The sequence below is a fragment of the Silurus aristotelis genome (genome assembly GCF_946808225.1).
Source record: "Silurus aristotelis genome assembly, chromosome: 12".
In the NCBI taxonomy this organism is placed as follows: domain Eukaryota; kingdom Metazoa; phylum Chordata; class Actinopteri; order Siluriformes; family Siluridae; genus Silurus; species Silurus aristotelis.
Genome location: NC_139585.1, coordinates 10,503,027 through 10,520,121, shown reverse-complemented (window position 1 = coordinate 10,520,121; position 17,095 = coordinate 10,503,027). Strand labels below are relative to the sequence as shown.

Sequence of the window (17,095 nt, the reverse complement as noted above, 5' to 3'; positions counted from 1 at the left end):
ACAAATAAAACCCTACTTGTGGGTGTGTGTATATATGTACAAGCACACAAAATCCCCAAACTCCTGGTTATTTGGTTCTACAGTTTAGATCCATGCAAATTGTATTGGAGTAAAATGGAAATTTCACCTAAAGTGAAAGCAAAGCAAATACTTTTGCTGGCAGGGGAAATAATATGTCAATAATATGAAAATAATCACTTCAAATGGCAATCTTTAAAAACTATAATAAATTGCAGTCCTAGCTCATTTGAAAAGAGAACACCTTATCAAATGGGCAAAAGGCATTTGGGATTAATTAATTTTATTGGAAAACAAATATACAACTTGGAATGGATTCTTTGAGGCATGGCTGTGCCATAAGCAGTTAACAAAGAAAAAGTGACTAATTATAAAGCATAGTTATAACGAGAACAGAAATACAAAAAAAAAAAAAGACTATAGTGTACAGGTACCTGCCAATAAACCCGTTAGTATTTAATTCACTGATGTTGCAATAGTGCAATATTAAGGATTTTCTTTCACTATTATATGTAGTCTGTTGTCCATGCAGAGCAGTTCCTTAAAAAAAATTTTAAAAAAAGGGAAAAAGGGAGGGAAAAGGGAATTGGAATCATTTGGACTCCACTCATGAGGTGACAGGCAAGCAGACTGCAAAAAGCACAAAACCAAGGTAGTGCCAGCCAAAATGTCTGCCTATACCAGTCACCTGCCCCTGTGACAGCCCACTAGATCAAAATGTTAACAATTACCAAGTGCAGAAAGGGGCAAAACAAAAAAAATTACACATGCAGTTCCTTTGGACAGCAGAAGATGGGGAGAATTAAAATGAAACATTATACATAGATTAAAAAGAAAAGGCAAATAGTTTTATACAAGAAATTATGTACAAGGATTTCACTTCGCTGTCATCATCTGTACAAATTCTGTGGAGAGAAAAAAAAAAACGGGGGTTTAACTCGTGTCTTTTTTAACTAGTTTAAATGCTTTTCAAAAACCAGACCTGGCATCTATACCTTCGTAATTGACCTGGCCATCACCATCGATATCTGCTTCTCTGATCATTTCATCGACTTCCTCATCTGTTAACTTCTCCCCCAAGTTTGTCATGACATGACGCAGCTCAGCAGCACTGATATATCCATTTCCATCCTGAACACATACAAGCAAATTAAACATTGATCCAGAAACAAGGGCCAGCCTCTACTTGTATTGACCAAACCAGCAGGTGGGATACCTTGTCAAATACTCTGAAAGCTTCCCGGATCTCTTCCTCACTGTCGGTGTCTTTCATCTTCCTTGCCATCATGGTCAAGAACTCTGGAAAGTCTATTGTTCCATTACCTGAGCAAATCAGAGCAGAAATTACATGTTAAATTGCAAAGGGCAAATCACATGCAACCCCTCATACTGCATTTATGCAACCAGTTGATTAAATATGGACTTCAAACATTCCCATTAGGAAGCTTAACCAAAAACATTTTTTTGTGTGCTCACCATCTGCATCCACTTCATTGATCATATCCTGAAGTTCAGCTTCTGTTGGGTTCTGCCCAAGAGAACGCATCACTGTACCAAGCTCTTTAGTGGTAATGGTGCCATCGCCATCTTTGTCAAATAGTGAGAAGGCCTCTTTGAATTCTGTCAGAAGACAAGCATTGGGTTAATATACATATAACATTGACGTGCTCATTTTAGTGTCACAAAACGCTATAGTCAGTCAATTATTCCTTCCTAATTTTGTGGAGACAAACTAATTCTGTTCAACATGACTGCAAAATGAATGCATAATGTATTTGCAGATTCATAGAAACATCAGATACCATCTTTCCTTTACTCACAGAACTCATCTTGACAAGTGAAGCTTATTGTCCAGAAAAGGTCTACAACTAAATCTGCACAATGATACTTGACTTTTACACACAAAAAGCCTGAAAAGTCACTGTGCATGCAATTAATACTCTCTTTTTAGACAGTTGTATTTATGACCGTTACCAAGACACAGTAACTAACAATGTCTTGACTGAAACGTCTAGAGCAGAAGGGAGGTGTGGTAGACGCACAAACAAACGACAGCCATGGCAACGCTGGCCCACGCCAACAAGTCTAAGGCCAAGCTAATGACACTGCCTTCTGCATGAGGTTGGCGAGATCAGTAAAGGGCTACAAGTTACCAAAGGGAAATTTTTAACTGCCTCTGGGAAATGCTGCACCAGGATTGGTTCTCCTTTGAACATTGCGATGTGTAATGCAGGCGAGTATTAGAAGCAGTACAATGAAAGGGGGTGCCAGTGAGAAAACTCTGCATCCATACAAGCATTTTATTATTAGGGTGGGATTGATCAGAATACTAAAATCACAGCAATCTAATTGACTACAGCTGGTTTCATAAAACAATAACTAAAACATGCCATGCAAGCACATGTCCTACAGTAAAGGCCAAATTTTTTTTTATTTAATCAATTAAGTATTTGTTCCCAAATATTTCCAAACACCCACAGACATTTCTTAAATGTTCCATGTGTGGAAGTGATCTCACTTTAGTTGGCCAACCCACAGATGCACTCAGTTAGCTAACACAAGCTTGTCTACAAACCCACCTTAAAAGGCAAACATAGGCTAACAGCATACAAGCTGTTGGCAGAACTGCAAGAGACCATGCAACGCAAAAGTGTGCAAAGGCAAAAGATTAAATTGGGCACAAAAACAGCAACAAAGAGCATTTATGACCTTACCAGCAATCTGCTCTTCTGTCAGTTGATCAGCCTGCAAATAAAAAGAGGGGAAAATTAAAAAAAAATAAATAAATAAAAGAATCAAGCAAACGCTTTCAGGCTGGGTGTAAGCGTTACAGCATTACTAAACAAACACGCCCTTTTAACACACCATTGCAAATTGCTTTTATTCCCCCCCTCACAGATTCCTTTTGCAAAGCCCACATGCCCCCCCGCCCCCTGTCCATCCCACAACTCCCAACAGGATGATGCGAGTGTTAAAAAATTCCTGTAACTCAGGCCTGCTGACAGAAGAAAACTAATCACTTCACAGGTTGATGCATCGCCTTTTTCTATAAGTGAGCGAAACCTGATAGGACAAGATAAGACAACAGGGAAACCCTGAAGTTAACTACACAGGTGACTAGGTGTGCCATGTTTCCCTGGTATACGCCCTTAACTGTTATGGTATGTTAAACTCTCTATTCAGCTCTGACAGAACAACTCAAAAGCCAATCGGCAGGCAGGACATATGAGAAGCTTATTAACTGCCTGTAGGAACCAGTTACAACAATGAATTAAGGATGTTCAGGTGTGGCTGGTATAAATTACAGAGATATTACCTGTTCTTTATAAAAAACGAAGGGGGGGGGGGAAATGTGGTCTACATTTGTAGAGCACATAATAACAATAGTGAGTCCATATATTTCAATATACATTTTCTGATTGACACCTTTCATACGCAGTTTTTCCTGCATTCGGATGTACATCTTGTCATTATGATAGTCACCTAATCCACCATCTGACCAGAAAACTGCATTATTTTAAATACATCGAGTTGCACACGTGCTTTATTACCACTAACATTTATAAAAACTTCGCAATCGTATATAAATATAATACAAACTACCTCTATCTGTCCAGAGGAAAACAAAAATAAAATCCTGATGAATCAATGGCGCTTTTTCTCTCTGCAGGAAGGCGGGAAGCTCAGTAATGGCGTGCAATCCTCACTTAGCTATTAGCCAACCGTACAAACATAAAAACAACCGCAAATCTATATTACTATAAAACAATACAGCACTTGTATAATTAGTTAAAATAATTAACCAGTCCATGGTGGGAAATAAATAATGAAACCAGCGGGTAACGTTAGTGAACCAGTACTGCACCCTCAGCTAGCTACCAGGCTAGCAACTCAACTCTCCGAAATTAAGCTTGTAAATCCCCTTTATGGCCAGTAAATATTTCACAAATTGGTAATTTTACAGTTTAATAGGTTATTTTGTTTGTAATGTCGCCTATAGCTCCTCCGAAAAGCCTTCTACGTAACGTAGTCAGCTAAAAGGCGAAATGTGTTAATACAACGCAGTCTTTCGCTGGTTGCACCGTTAAACCACGGTAGTGCTCGTGAAATGCAGATTTTAAGTGTGTATGTTCGTTTGCTATCAACAAAAATGTGAAATAGACTTACCATTTTCCTGTGTTTGCTCGAGTTCTGTCCTGGACGAACACCTCTGAAATGGTGAAGGGAAAACTCGGCACAGCGCAGACCCGCCTTGACGGTTGTACATAAAACGCCTCCCCTGTACGCGTGTCCCTCCGCCAGCTTATCTGCATTCTGGCGGCGAGCCTGTCACAAATATCGTAATATTTCACTTTAAATGTGTGTGTGGTTTAAAAGCATATTTATAAACATATACATCAGAAGTAAGGAAAGTTGATGTTTTTGCTTTAGTAGCAAAATTATGCGTTTAAACACACAAGGACTAGCTAATGGCGGAGGATTACTGCGTGTGATACGGTCGTGCGGAAGTTTCTGATTGGCTCGTTTGTACCTGCAATGCGTCACTCGTTTGGTCACACACACAGCAGCGATGAACCAGTCATAAATGTCAGCTCCAACCTGTGGACTCAAATCACCTGAACCCAGCCAGACGTTTGTGGCCCTCAATAGGTTGCCTCATAAGGAAAAATACATTTGGGTGTTTAAATGCACGTATATCTGAATGATCTTGTATCTTCTATATTTCTAATGCATGCTGGTAAACTTTGAACAGTAACATCTCAAATTCAGACCAGGTGCACAGGTCAGTTATTACAGTGCAAGTTCTCTGGTTGGTACTTGGCCTATATTGTGTGAAACATAAGCCTCTAGATCAGTCTATGCTTCAGACTAATTAGTCACTGTAATGAAAACGGTATCAGTTCTTCCTTTAAATACCCAGACGACAAACAAATAACACCCCTATCGAATGTACAGGAACAGATTTAAATACATGTAACTGTCCCAGGCCACTAATTGCATATATAAACTGATATAATATATAACATGTTTAAAAGGATTTAAATGAGGCCTACTTAAAATAGCTCAGGCTAATTTTCTTATTAATGGCTACATTAATTAGCTGCTTTAATGCAGTTCATTTATGGTGGCATTGCAAACCGGTAACGGCGTAAAAACGGGGAAGGTTTGCGAGTTTATTGTCCGTTACTGTATTAATAGTGTTTTTTTACCCCCACTGCTTGGCATTTCTCTATAAGACGCTTAATGAGAGTTTAGCTTTGAGTCATAGCATTCAGCCCATAACTGCACAGAATGGCATGGGCAGGGATATATTTCTCTTTCCAAAGCTTGTAAAAATCAGTTGGAATTTGTGAATCACTCTGAATTTGTGTCGACAATATAAGCACAGTCTTTCTGTTTCCTTTACGATGTGCAAGAGTTTCCACTTGTAGACAAATTTCCATTTTGGGAATTACGTCAAGTCAAAAATGCAATAATCCCTATCCCGATATGCTGAAAGATTGGAAAGCTATAATATAGACAAACTTAAATCTAATTACAATGTTGGCTGATCAAACACACAGTTAAAAACACAGTGTATGCTTTCATTTAGTTAAAATTTCCAATCAATAAAGCATGCAAGAATACCGTTGGTTAAAATGCCCAGCAGCAGCACAAACTAAAAGGTATTAGATATCTAAGCCAGCAAATCCATTGCACTATGACTGTTATTGTGCTCTAATAAAATGCGAAGAGGAATGGGCCTGTTAATATCACACAGCTAATAATAGTTCATAAATGTGGGCCAGTATCCAAGACAAGGGGTAGGTCTAGTCTTAAACAAAAAGAAGGCTTTTTAAATAAAAATTCCTTCTTGACAGCATAAGAATTTCTTCAGGAATTAAACAGGGGAAAAACCATATTTGTGCCTTGTTTGCATTTCTTTTTAGATCATAATGCTAATGTCATATATCTTCGAACACGATGCCTGCAAATGTTAATTTTTCTTGGATGGCCATATTAGTGCCACTATAAACTGTGCATAAAACAATTGTTTGATGATTTGATTTTCACTGTATTCAACAAATTAAAACATTTACAAAACATGTACATCGGTACAAGACTCTCTTGTTATCATGTTTATGTACACTAATATTAAATGATACCTAGAGATCATTAATTTAATCTAATAGCTTTAAAATAATGGCAAAAACCTGTAACATTTAGTCTGAATTTCTGAAGTCTGGATTGTCACTTATTTACTAACTACAACAGTTTAGAAAGCTGTGATGATATTGCCTAGAGTTGCTTAAAAAAATCAAGGTAACAAGATACCGATCTCTGCTCTCAATAGGTAATTGAGAGCATCATAAGTTATACGAGACCAGGATAAACGATAATCACAAGTCTAAAGAGCCCTGGGCCACTCAGCTGTTTACCTGTAGTGAGAGCCATGAAACTTAAGACCTATTCATTCGTAATGCATATTGAAGCCTTCAAATGCACTGCAACACTGGGATCACATTTCCCACTTTGTCTGTACAATACACATGCACGTACATCATGCACCTTTGTATGGGCACACGTGTATAAAAATAACTTAGTCAGGTGTGCCCCTTATTCAATCACATTGTTTCTCAGTCTTTTTTTTTTTTTTTAAGTAACTCACTGTATTGATTGATATTTTTAAACAATCAGGGGAGAAAGTAGTATTTGTTGGCTGGGATATAATATGTCAGATGAATTGTAATGTTTAACTGCCTGGATCTATTATGCTTTACCTGATAAACAAAGATTTGTGGTCTATATGCTCTTTTGCAATTTATAAAAATGATAATTGAAAAAGTGATGACAGTGTGAACAGTTATTCAGATGCCTCCTGGTAAAACCGGCCCTCATTTTCTATCAGTGAAAAAATACATTACAAATATAATTATAAAAGGTTAAACAATTAATGCATTATAACTAATTTGTAAATGTTTTATCATGCGGAAATGTAATAATTACTGGTACATACTGGTGCTGTCATATAACTGTAACTATCTGTTATCTGTAACAATACATCACAACATACACTCTGAAGGTAGAGAATCTGAATCTGAGTTCAGTTCAGATGACTTTATTGTAACCTACAAACATTGCCTTAAAGTGGAGATAAAAAAAGATAACAGTGTAACATCAATTTATATGTTTTATATAAAAGCTGTATGCAAAACTATACATTGGCAGAACATTTATGTATCACACACAGTGTAATTTAAAAACAGCTCAGGCTTCAGATGTGCATACTGGGCAACATCAATATTTCAGCAAGTATTTAGCAGAAGCTATCTACTATTGCCAATCTTTTTAAGGCATCTGAAAATGAATGCAGCTTTCCTACTGACACTGCTGTATATGTTCTACACTTTAAATAGAGAAAAAGCAGAATAACCTCTCATAATCACACACAATGTGTATAGTTTAATGTACATTTTAATACTACATATAAATGTAGTATTTCTTTTATGTAGTTGCACCATTTCTCATGTCAATGTGACTATCAGCTTTTTTTTTTTTTAGATTAGCACAGCCATTTCTACTGGCATAGAGAAAAGATAAGTGATGACTAAGAGATAACACTATATTACTACTCCACCTGCTTGAGCACTGTTTATTAAGGGTCATTTGAAACATATTACTAGAAAACGCATCAAGTCAGTAAAATTCATACTTCACAGAGGTCATCAATAAAGTGAGGACCTCTCGTACTCAACATAATGTAGAGTTATTTTTTTTACACTGTATAGCACCAGTTCTCAAAGTGAAGTTAGAGAAAATGTGCAAAGGTTTGACGATTTTTGGTCTAATATAATACGACAAAACTTACCAAACATGACTGAAGCTATTATATTTAATATAAAATTGTTTGTTGAATAACTTGAATTGTAGAGATTGAACAAGTAAATATAGACAGTATACAAAGCAAGCAATATTGTAGTAATATATCCAAAGGGATATTATCCATTATGAATGACATTTATCGCCAAGCTGTCACTCTTGGGCCCTTGAGCAAGGCCCTTAACCCTATATGCTCCGGGGGTCCCTTACGAGGGAAATATCAAGGTCCGTGACGTCGGAGTGACGTGGGGCCGCCTTCCCGTCGGCTCACCACCTGCAGGAGGGACCGTAAGGGACGGTGCTGTGAGGATTGGGCAGCAGTCAAAGGCGGGGGTCTGCTTAGACTGCTGCCCCCGCGACCCGAATTACGGATAAGCGGGAGAAAATGAATGAATGAATGATGAATGAATGACATTTAAAAAACTGAGATTACATGAACCAAAAATCTTGTATATTTAATTAATCAATATGCATCAATATGCATTCACAGAGGAGATTAATTCACAACAGAATAAAATAACAGTATATTTATAGTTGATACAAACCATACATTAAAACTGTGCTTACATTATACATAATAAATAGAGGGTAATGACAGAACCTGTTTGTAGATATATATGTGACATTGAGTCATATACATAGAAATATCAATATGTGAAAGGGTACATATAGTATATTTGATATAATTGAGCATATAGATTTTTCAGACACATTATTCTGTGCATTTGTGTACTCCATGTGTTTCATGAAACTGGACTGAACTGTGTTAGGAGGGTTAATTAAAACCAAAGACGAAAATGGCCAAAAGAAATATTTCAGCAGTCAACTAAATGATGATTTAATAGCTCTCTTGCTGCAGCTGACAGAGCAATAGCAGCGTATTAATGTTAGTTGTACTGCAGCTCAGGACTGATCTACAGTTGGTGCAGTGCTTAGTGCTTGCGGCTAGTAATTTCCATCCAGAGGCTGATGATTTAATCCCCTGCAGAGGCTTACAGTTCTGCCCTGGCATGGTAGCAGAAGCAGTCTGATCATTGCATCCGAACCCCTTGCTTCTGGCCATGCTCCAGGACTCTGCAGTAGACCACCTGACTGCACCACTAGCAACCGATTGAACGCAGGCCACCTGATGGTGCAAGGGCACTGCAGAGTGAACACACACTCACAGGACTGTCAAACATCAGAGACAGTAAGTGCTGACTGCACTGCAACATGCACTGACAACCCTGCAAAGTGGTATGAGATCATATCACAGACCAATCAAATGTTTCACAGGGGTTACTTACTTAAAGAAGCACACCCCTTAATATGACACACCCTCTTTTGCAATAAAGATAATGTTAACAAGATTACACATGCTGACAGAGTGAATGGTGACAAAAAGAAAGAGATAAGAGATCCCAAGGGTCTTGTAAGACTATAAAAATAAACGTATGTAATTAAAAAAGATGTGAAGCGCAGAAGTGTGAAAGAAGCCACTGAAGAATAAAAGGAAAACCCTGAAAGATGTGATAATGATATAAAAAGAACCCTGCTCCGTACAGTATGTATTTACTTTAGTAACTATGAGAAACCACAGATGGACACCTGCGCTTGCTGTGTGTAGTGTGTGGGTGATGGTGTGTTCAGTCTCCAAAATCCTACAGTGCAGTGGAGAAGCTTTCCACCCCCTGCCTTACCGAGCTCTGGACAGTATTTCAACACTGATGCTTCAATCAGCAAAACTGCAAAGGAGTTTGCTTTAGCTGTCTATCTATCACATCTCTGCAGAGTTGGAGCCAATATTCATTCCTGTCTCATCAGCACAGTTCTGACACCAAGTGATTCTGTCTGGTTACTGCAAGTTATTCACTTTTTAATCCACTTCACTTAAGTTAAGCTTCAGTCTCCTATTTCATAGGATAAAGTCAAAATGTAGTTTAAATGTCTTTTTGGGTACACCATTTTAAAATTGATGCAACAAGGACGTATTACATCACACTACGTTAAATTATGTAACCAGACCTAGTAGATTATAAAGTAAATAAGTTCATAATCTGTATTTAATGGTTATAAAAGTAAGTCAATTTTAGAAAATATTATATGTATAACTTTTGATAGTTAGGGATTATCAAATGCATCCTATTGACATTGTGGCATAAGTTGTGGTTTTTAATATATATTTGAATTCAATTAATAAAACTACTGCCATTTGATTTCAACTAGATACGAGTTTCAAATAAACTGTTGTTGTTTTTGTTTGTTTTTCTGAATAAAGGTGAATTTGATTTAAATTAATTTGAGCTTTAGGTTAAAAAAGTGTATTAGTTATCTTAGGCAAAATCTTTTCTCAGTATGTGTTACAAAAGATACAGATCCAATCACTGTGTGTCATGTCACAACCCCCCAGAAACAAATAATGTAGCTAAAGCTCTTCTGGAATACATTAGGCTTTTGGATTATATACTCTGTTCTATTACACTGGAAAATCTGCATATCCAGCTCAACTGTGGATTATAGCCACTGATGAAACAGAGACAGTAAATCCAGAGCCAAATGTTACCAACTGACTGATACAAAGGCAGATGCTATTACTTAGCACAAAGAAGGAGTATATGTGGAAATGCTGAAAAGGAACATGATCAGATGTAATACTGTGCACGTGACACTTATATCCTATGTTAAATGTATCATGTTGAGAAAACAGAAAACACAGACAAGCTCTTTTGTTCATTGGAGACCCTGTTTTGACTACTTCAGCCTTTGCAGTACTCCTGTTATAATTATGTCCTACAAACCAAAAAAACTGCTTTTCGGGGATTTTCACAACTCTAAACTGATGCATCCACTTGATCTGAAGGCCACAGTAATAGCTGAATTGATCAACCCTGTAATTACAGTCTCACACAGAATAGATAGTTGTGTTAACCTCCGTGACAGATCAAATAATCATTTTTAAATATGCTCTCCCTGATCTGTAATTAACTTTTCTGACGAAAAACAACCATTATACTTCGATTTTAGCCTGAACAAACGTGTGTATTTTCGAAGCACAATTTTAAAGCGGAGTTTTACGAGCATTTAAAGGGAGTAGAAGAAGCAATATGAAACTCATAAATACCTGGAAGAACATTACATGAGGCAATACATGGTTATGTAATAGTACACCAATATCCATTATACAGGATGATACATTGTTATATCAGGGTAGATGATAGATGATAGCCATCTGTTGTACATTACGGAGGAACACATCTGAATCAGAGGCAACATTTATTAAAGTCTGGAGTGTTTCTGTGTCTCAGAGGGAGCACAGTAATAACCCATGTCGCTTCAAAAGCATCATTATAGTATGTTGAGTCTGTGGCTTGTAGCTGAGACCACAACAGAAATTGTCCTCAGTGTTAGATGTCAGAATCAATGTGTGCACTGATCCTCTGTGTATCCATGTGGCTTGGGCTGTGTGCCAAGTCCTCTCTCTCTCTATGAGTGACATTGTGAGATACAGGGTTGTGTGTGTGATAGTAGTTATATAAATGCATCCCTGCCTTAGAGTTTCAGACTGAAAAAACAATTTATACACATTTCGACTTAAATGTAAATAAACTTATAAATTCAAAATTTGCAATTAGAACAATTACCTGGATTTGTATGTACATTTGGGGGTTTTAAAAGCTCATTAGTGTTTAGAACGGATGTACATGTAGTTTTAAAGTTGCTGCCTTCTTCAGTTTCAGCATTTGACCTATGTATTCGCTTTTCTTTCAGTGAATCTGTTGTTACATATTTGAAATAACTCTAGGATAATGCTTGACATTTCTGAAATGCAAACTGTGCTTGTGACAAACTGTTTAGGTTCTTCCCTCTGCAGGTCAATGGTAGTACTGCAGGTAGAGGCAACAACAACATAAATCTTGCAATCCTTAAGTTTCTTAATTTTGTCCCTTCAAGATATTATACAAAACTTGCAAACAAATGGTTTTTTTTTATCCTAATTATGATCATTAATAATAATGACTCCAAAGTTGAACTTTATTAGCAACTGAGAACTATCATAGGAACCTTGTTTTTTTGTGTGCAAGCAATGCTTTACTAGAGTTACTCCGTTTACTAAAGATGAATAAATGCTTTAACCACTTTATCCTGGTCAGGGTGGAATTGGATCTGGAAACTATCCTGGGACCAAGGGGTGTGAGGAAGGAGTATACACTGAATGAATGAGATGTCAGTTCATATGCACCCTACAAACAAATTCATAGGGGCAATTTAGAATGACCAATAAACCTACCGGAATGCCTTCTTGGAAGAAGGATGGAGAAAACCATCCTTCCATGACCAAAGAATGGAGTTGTACAAATGGATATAACCAAGACACAATTTGCACATGATCAGAACATCTTTTACAAGCACTTATAAAGACTCTAATTGCAACCTATTAACAACTTGTGAAAGTGAAACAGACAATGTATCTACAAGTCCCTTTAGAAAAAAGAAGGTTCACTCCTCTATGGCACACTCAAAGAAAGAACAGGAGCTGGGAGAGTGGCTGGCTGCTCCACCCTGTGGAGAGAGGAGAACACAAAACAAAACACTAAAACACAATGTTCCTTAGTGTCTCCTGAGGCACCATGAACATCCTCAAATAGTAGCTAACTAACTCACAGCAAGAGCTGTCAGGTTAGAATTGCTGGAAAATTTTGTGATTGTCAGACATCAGTGCACCTGAAAGTAGTACAACCAAAGACCCTGTCTGTTAATATTTCTTAACATATTCTCCCTATGCTTTGTTGATTTTCTTGTGTGTGTCATTGTGGCCTGACATGGTTCGGCACTCTGTCCAAGGTGTCACCAATTTGTTTAAAAATCAATTAGATTTTATATAATGCTTTTAACAATATATAATGACACGATGCAACTTTACAGAAAGTTACAGAAAGTGTATGCAGGTTAAGAGCACACATTTAAAATATCATCATATAATGAGAAAACTATGAGCAAGCCATAAATGAGGTCCCTGGGGTTCACCACAGCCCTATATAGGAAAAATAGTATAGAAAAATCTCTAAGACTTTTCCTCACAAACAGCTTGTAAACTCACAACACAGATCTCCATAATGAGCATGCTGATGGCATGCTGCTAACAAAGAAGATTTCTCCTTCTTCCTTAGCACACAAGGGTTCAATTACTATTTTCAGATATAAATATTTTACAGTAATGATGAAGACATTGGAGCTATAAAACGGCACATCGAATAATGCAGTGATGAAGATTAAAAACAGTTTTGATTTTACACTGACTTTTTTTCCCCACCAGATTCATCAAGGAGCTTCACTTTATTTTAATTGTAAAATCATAAAAAAAATTTGTATTTGGAAATTTTTATTAGTAGATGATAAATGTAGTGGCTGATGTTCTCGTAATTCATTATTCAGTCTGTTCACAGTACTATTCCTGTGAGTTGTAAAAATGTTCTGTAGTAACTAGGCTAGACCTGAGCATGTCAGCTGGAGAAGACTCTTTTGACACACCCTGTCATCGCACCACATGTCTTAGCTTGAATACTATGATCATCATTGACATGACGATGCCCAGACAATGGAAATGAAGTATGTGTTCCAGGAAATCCCTTCCTGTTTTAAGTTTATAGACACTTCTAGGAAAAGGTAAAAGACAATGTAAAGCAGTAGCAATAACAGTCCTCATGAAATTCACTTTTGTCACCGCCTTTGTACACTCCTGTGTACGTTCCTCAGATATATTTGGACTCGTGGACATAAAAGGGTAGTCTAGACAGTCAGGAGTAAAACAGTGGTGAACTTCGGTTTTACTCATTCATTGGAAGCCTGACACATGTCTGGAGTGTCTGATGGATAGGTTTCCTGCGTGATGTTGTCTGCTACTCCACAACAAACATTCCTGTCTCTAAGAGGTGTTGCGGTATCACAAACACTTGGGCAGGCATGGAGAAGAGAGGTCAGCATGCAACATGATTCTGTCCCTCCCAGTTTCCACGAAAAACAAGGAAAGAGACAGATACATTAAAAGCATACCATAACAGCTGATGGGGGTGTGAACGGGGAATGTAACTGTTTGTAGATAGTTATTTAAAATACATGACCTGCCATCCCCCATGATGATGATGTTTTTAATCATAAATTATACAATACTTGAAGCTGAAGCATCTCCACCAGTCTTTCCACTCTGTACTGGTCTAGTAATGGTCAGGGTCTGTTTATGGGCTGTGCTGAGTCAGCAAGTAGGCCAGAGGAAAAGACAGACTTAACATGACAGACTTACTTAGTATAAGGAAGCTCTTAACTCTTACAGGGAAGTGGTAGCTCAGTGGTTGAAGCTGATCTGAACGTTCAAGCCTCATTACAACCAAGCTACCAATAATGAGCCCTTAAACAAGGTCTTTAGACCTCTCTGCTATATCATGACTAACCCTGTACTATGGACCCCGTTTAATAATGAATATCCGAAGAAAGAATTGCACTGTGCTGTAATTTATATGCGAAAAAAAAAGTAAAAGCCACGTATTCTATATAAAACACCACAAGAGGGGGTGAACAAGTTTATTAAGGATGTTTAAAACTAGCAAATTTTTGGCCAACTGAAAAAGAAAATAACAAATACACTATACTGCAATTATAACGTTTATCTGCAATACAAATAAGATTTAAGAATTAGATTAGAGATTAAAGGAAGTGAATGCATCAGTCCTGCAGAATCATAAGTGACCAGTAGATGGCAGACTAACGCATATTAGGTTTTAGGACTCCTTGGCACAGCAGGCAATTAGACGTAGTGAATTCTTTATTTATTTACTATTGTATAAAATTGTTTAGTTCTTCTTCTGAAAAATGTAAGTTCTACAGTGATCGATTTCTTAAACAGTCTCATCTTTTGATCACCTATTCCATCTTGTCCCATACATCTTTACCATACATTAGATACACTACATGGATTCCATCCCAAAACACATAGGATATCTTTGGATAGCATTTACATTTCCCTTCATTGAACTAGGAGACCCAAACCTTTTCAGCATGACAATGCTCCTGTGCACAAAGGGAGCATCATGAATATATGCTTTACATGGGAAGGAGAGGAAGATCTTCAGTGGCCAGGTATTAAGCTCTGACCTCAACCCTACTGAACACCATTGGAAAAAAATTTAACTCTGACTGCACCCCAGGCCTCCTCATCTGACTTTACTAACACTCTTGTGGCCTCCACAACCACACTCTAAAACCTAGTGGAACATCTTCCCAGAAGTGTAGTAATGTTTTTGTAAATACAATCAGGTTGTAATTCTCAAAGGGTTTCCACACTTTAAATAATGGAAAACCTGAATCCTTTAAATGCCATCATGTCTTATTGACTGGTCAGTTGAAAAAAGGAGTCTAAATGGCAATGTTTAGAAACTAAATAAATAAATAAATAAAAAAATCGGGTCATTGTAAAAGTACAGTCTCAGAATTAAAAACACTAACTGCTTCACTCAGACTGGTCCATAAACATATGGACACCAGTGAACGTATTATTTGAACTGCCCGCCACAGTGTATTTGAGTAATTCATTGACGATGGATGTGTGAAAATTTTAATTGAGTGTATGGTTGAGAATTAATATATATGAATTTCATATAAACACATTTCCATTGGTGGACATTTTTCCATTCTGACAAAAGAAAAACTATTTTAGCAACAAATTGGTGTAACCAATCGTCATTCTTGACACTCATCTTGTCAGTCACAGTAGCACAGAAGATGAACATGCAGTGATCATCCTTAAATTGAACTGGGTTAGGTCCTCAACCAGAATTTGACACCTGTGCACATGGAGAACATGTTGCATGTTGTTTAAATATTTTTTATATATATTATATATATATATATATATATATATATATATATATATATATATATATATATATATATATATATATATATATATATATATATATATATATGAAGCATGGAAATGTTTAGGAGAGATGGCAGTGGAGTTTTTAAACAAAATTGTTTAACAGGATGCCTGAGGAATGGAGAAGGAGTGTGCTTGTACCGATCTTTAGGAATAAGGGAAATGTGCAGACCTGCAGTAACTACAGGGGAATAAAGTTGATCAGTCACACCATGAAGTTATGAGAAAAAGTAGTGGAAGCCAGGCTGAAAGAAGAGGTGACAATCTAAGCAACAGTATGGTTTCATGCCAAGCAAACAACAGACTGGTTCAAGGTGGAGGTTGGACTGCATCATGGATCAGATTTGAGCCCTTTCCTGTTTGCAGTGATGATGGAAAGGATGACGGACGAGGTCAGACAGGAGTCTCCATGGACTATGATGTTTGCGGATGATATTGTTATTTGTGGTGAGAGTAGGGAGCAGGTTAAGAAGAGCCTGAAGATGTGGAGGTGCGTTCTGGAGAGAAGGGGAATGAAAGTCAGTAGGAGTAAGACAGCGTACATGTGTGTGAATGAGGGTTGCAGGGAGAAGAGGTGAAGGAGTTTAGATACCTGGGATCACAGTGCAAAGTAATGGAGTGTGTTAGTGAAGTGAAGAAAACTGTGCAGGCAGGGTGGAGTGGATGGAGAAGAGTGATAGCAGGAGGGCTTTGTAATAGAAGGGTATCTGCAAGAGTAAAAGTTTATAGGACTGTGTTGCGACCTGCGATGTTGTATGGTTTAGAGACAGTGGCAGTGAGTAAAAGAGGAAGAACAAGGAGGTGGTGACAGAAAACATGCAGGTAGTTGGGTTCAAAGAGGCAATTTTAGAGGACGAGTGTATGGAGACGGATGATCCACTGTGGCAACCCGTAATAGGAGAAGCCGAAAGAAGATTATATATATATATATATATATATATATATATATATATAAATCTCAATGCTGTAGTTTACTTTCCAATAGGAAATACCCAGCATTAAATTGACCCATATAAAATGGGAGTAAAGTGTTTCAAGTTAATTCATCTGTAGCATCAGCATTAATTAAGGCACCTAAGTAAATCCATTTTTTTTCTTACCTTCTGCATATAGATCACAATCTGTCTGAAATAAGAGAAAAAAAACAGTAGAGGTAGAAAAATAGACAAAGAGGGAGTGAAAACAAATAAGCATGAGTAAAGGAGAGAAAAATCTGTTATTTTCATAGCACAGATTCCTAGGTATATATAGCCTGGAACAGTGTCTTCAGGGTTGGTCCACCCTGAGCCCGGCTGTATGGAGCCCCTG

General features: G+C 37.3%; 2 protein-coding genes across 2 annotated transcripts in view; one reads left to right on the top strand and one right to left on the bottom strand.

Moving 5' to 3' along the window:
- Positions 1-17,095, top strand: part of pigf (phosphatidylinositol glycan anchor biosynthesis, class F) — a 218,768-nt gene that overhangs the window by 144,440 nt on the left and 57,233 nt on the right. The window lies entirely within an intron of this gene.
- On the bottom strand, positions 285-4,316 carry calm2b (calmodulin 2b, (phosphorylase kinase, delta)). The gene is made up of 6 exons (XM_083556050.1): positions 4,186-4,316; positions 2,733-2,763; positions 1,495-1,638; positions 1,235-1,341; positions 1,014-1,149; positions 285-923 (listed from the first exon to the last, which is right to left on the bottom strand). Exons 1-6 carry the CDS (start codon positions 4,186-4,188, stop codon positions 895-897), a joined length of 450 nt encoding a protein of 149 aa, XP_083412176.1. The 5' UTR covers positions 4,189-4,316; the 3' UTR covers positions 285-894.

Coding starts and splice junctions, on each gene's coding strand:
- calm2b (XM_083556050.1), bottom strand. Junction 1,639..2,732: donor GACAGAAGAGCAGATTGCTG/GTAAGGTCATAA, acceptor GTCTTCTGACAG/AATTCAAAGAGGCCTTCTCA. Junction 1,342..1,494: donor CAATGAAGTGGATGCAGATG/GTGAGCACACAA, acceptor TGATTTGCTCAG/GTAATGGAACAATAGACTTT.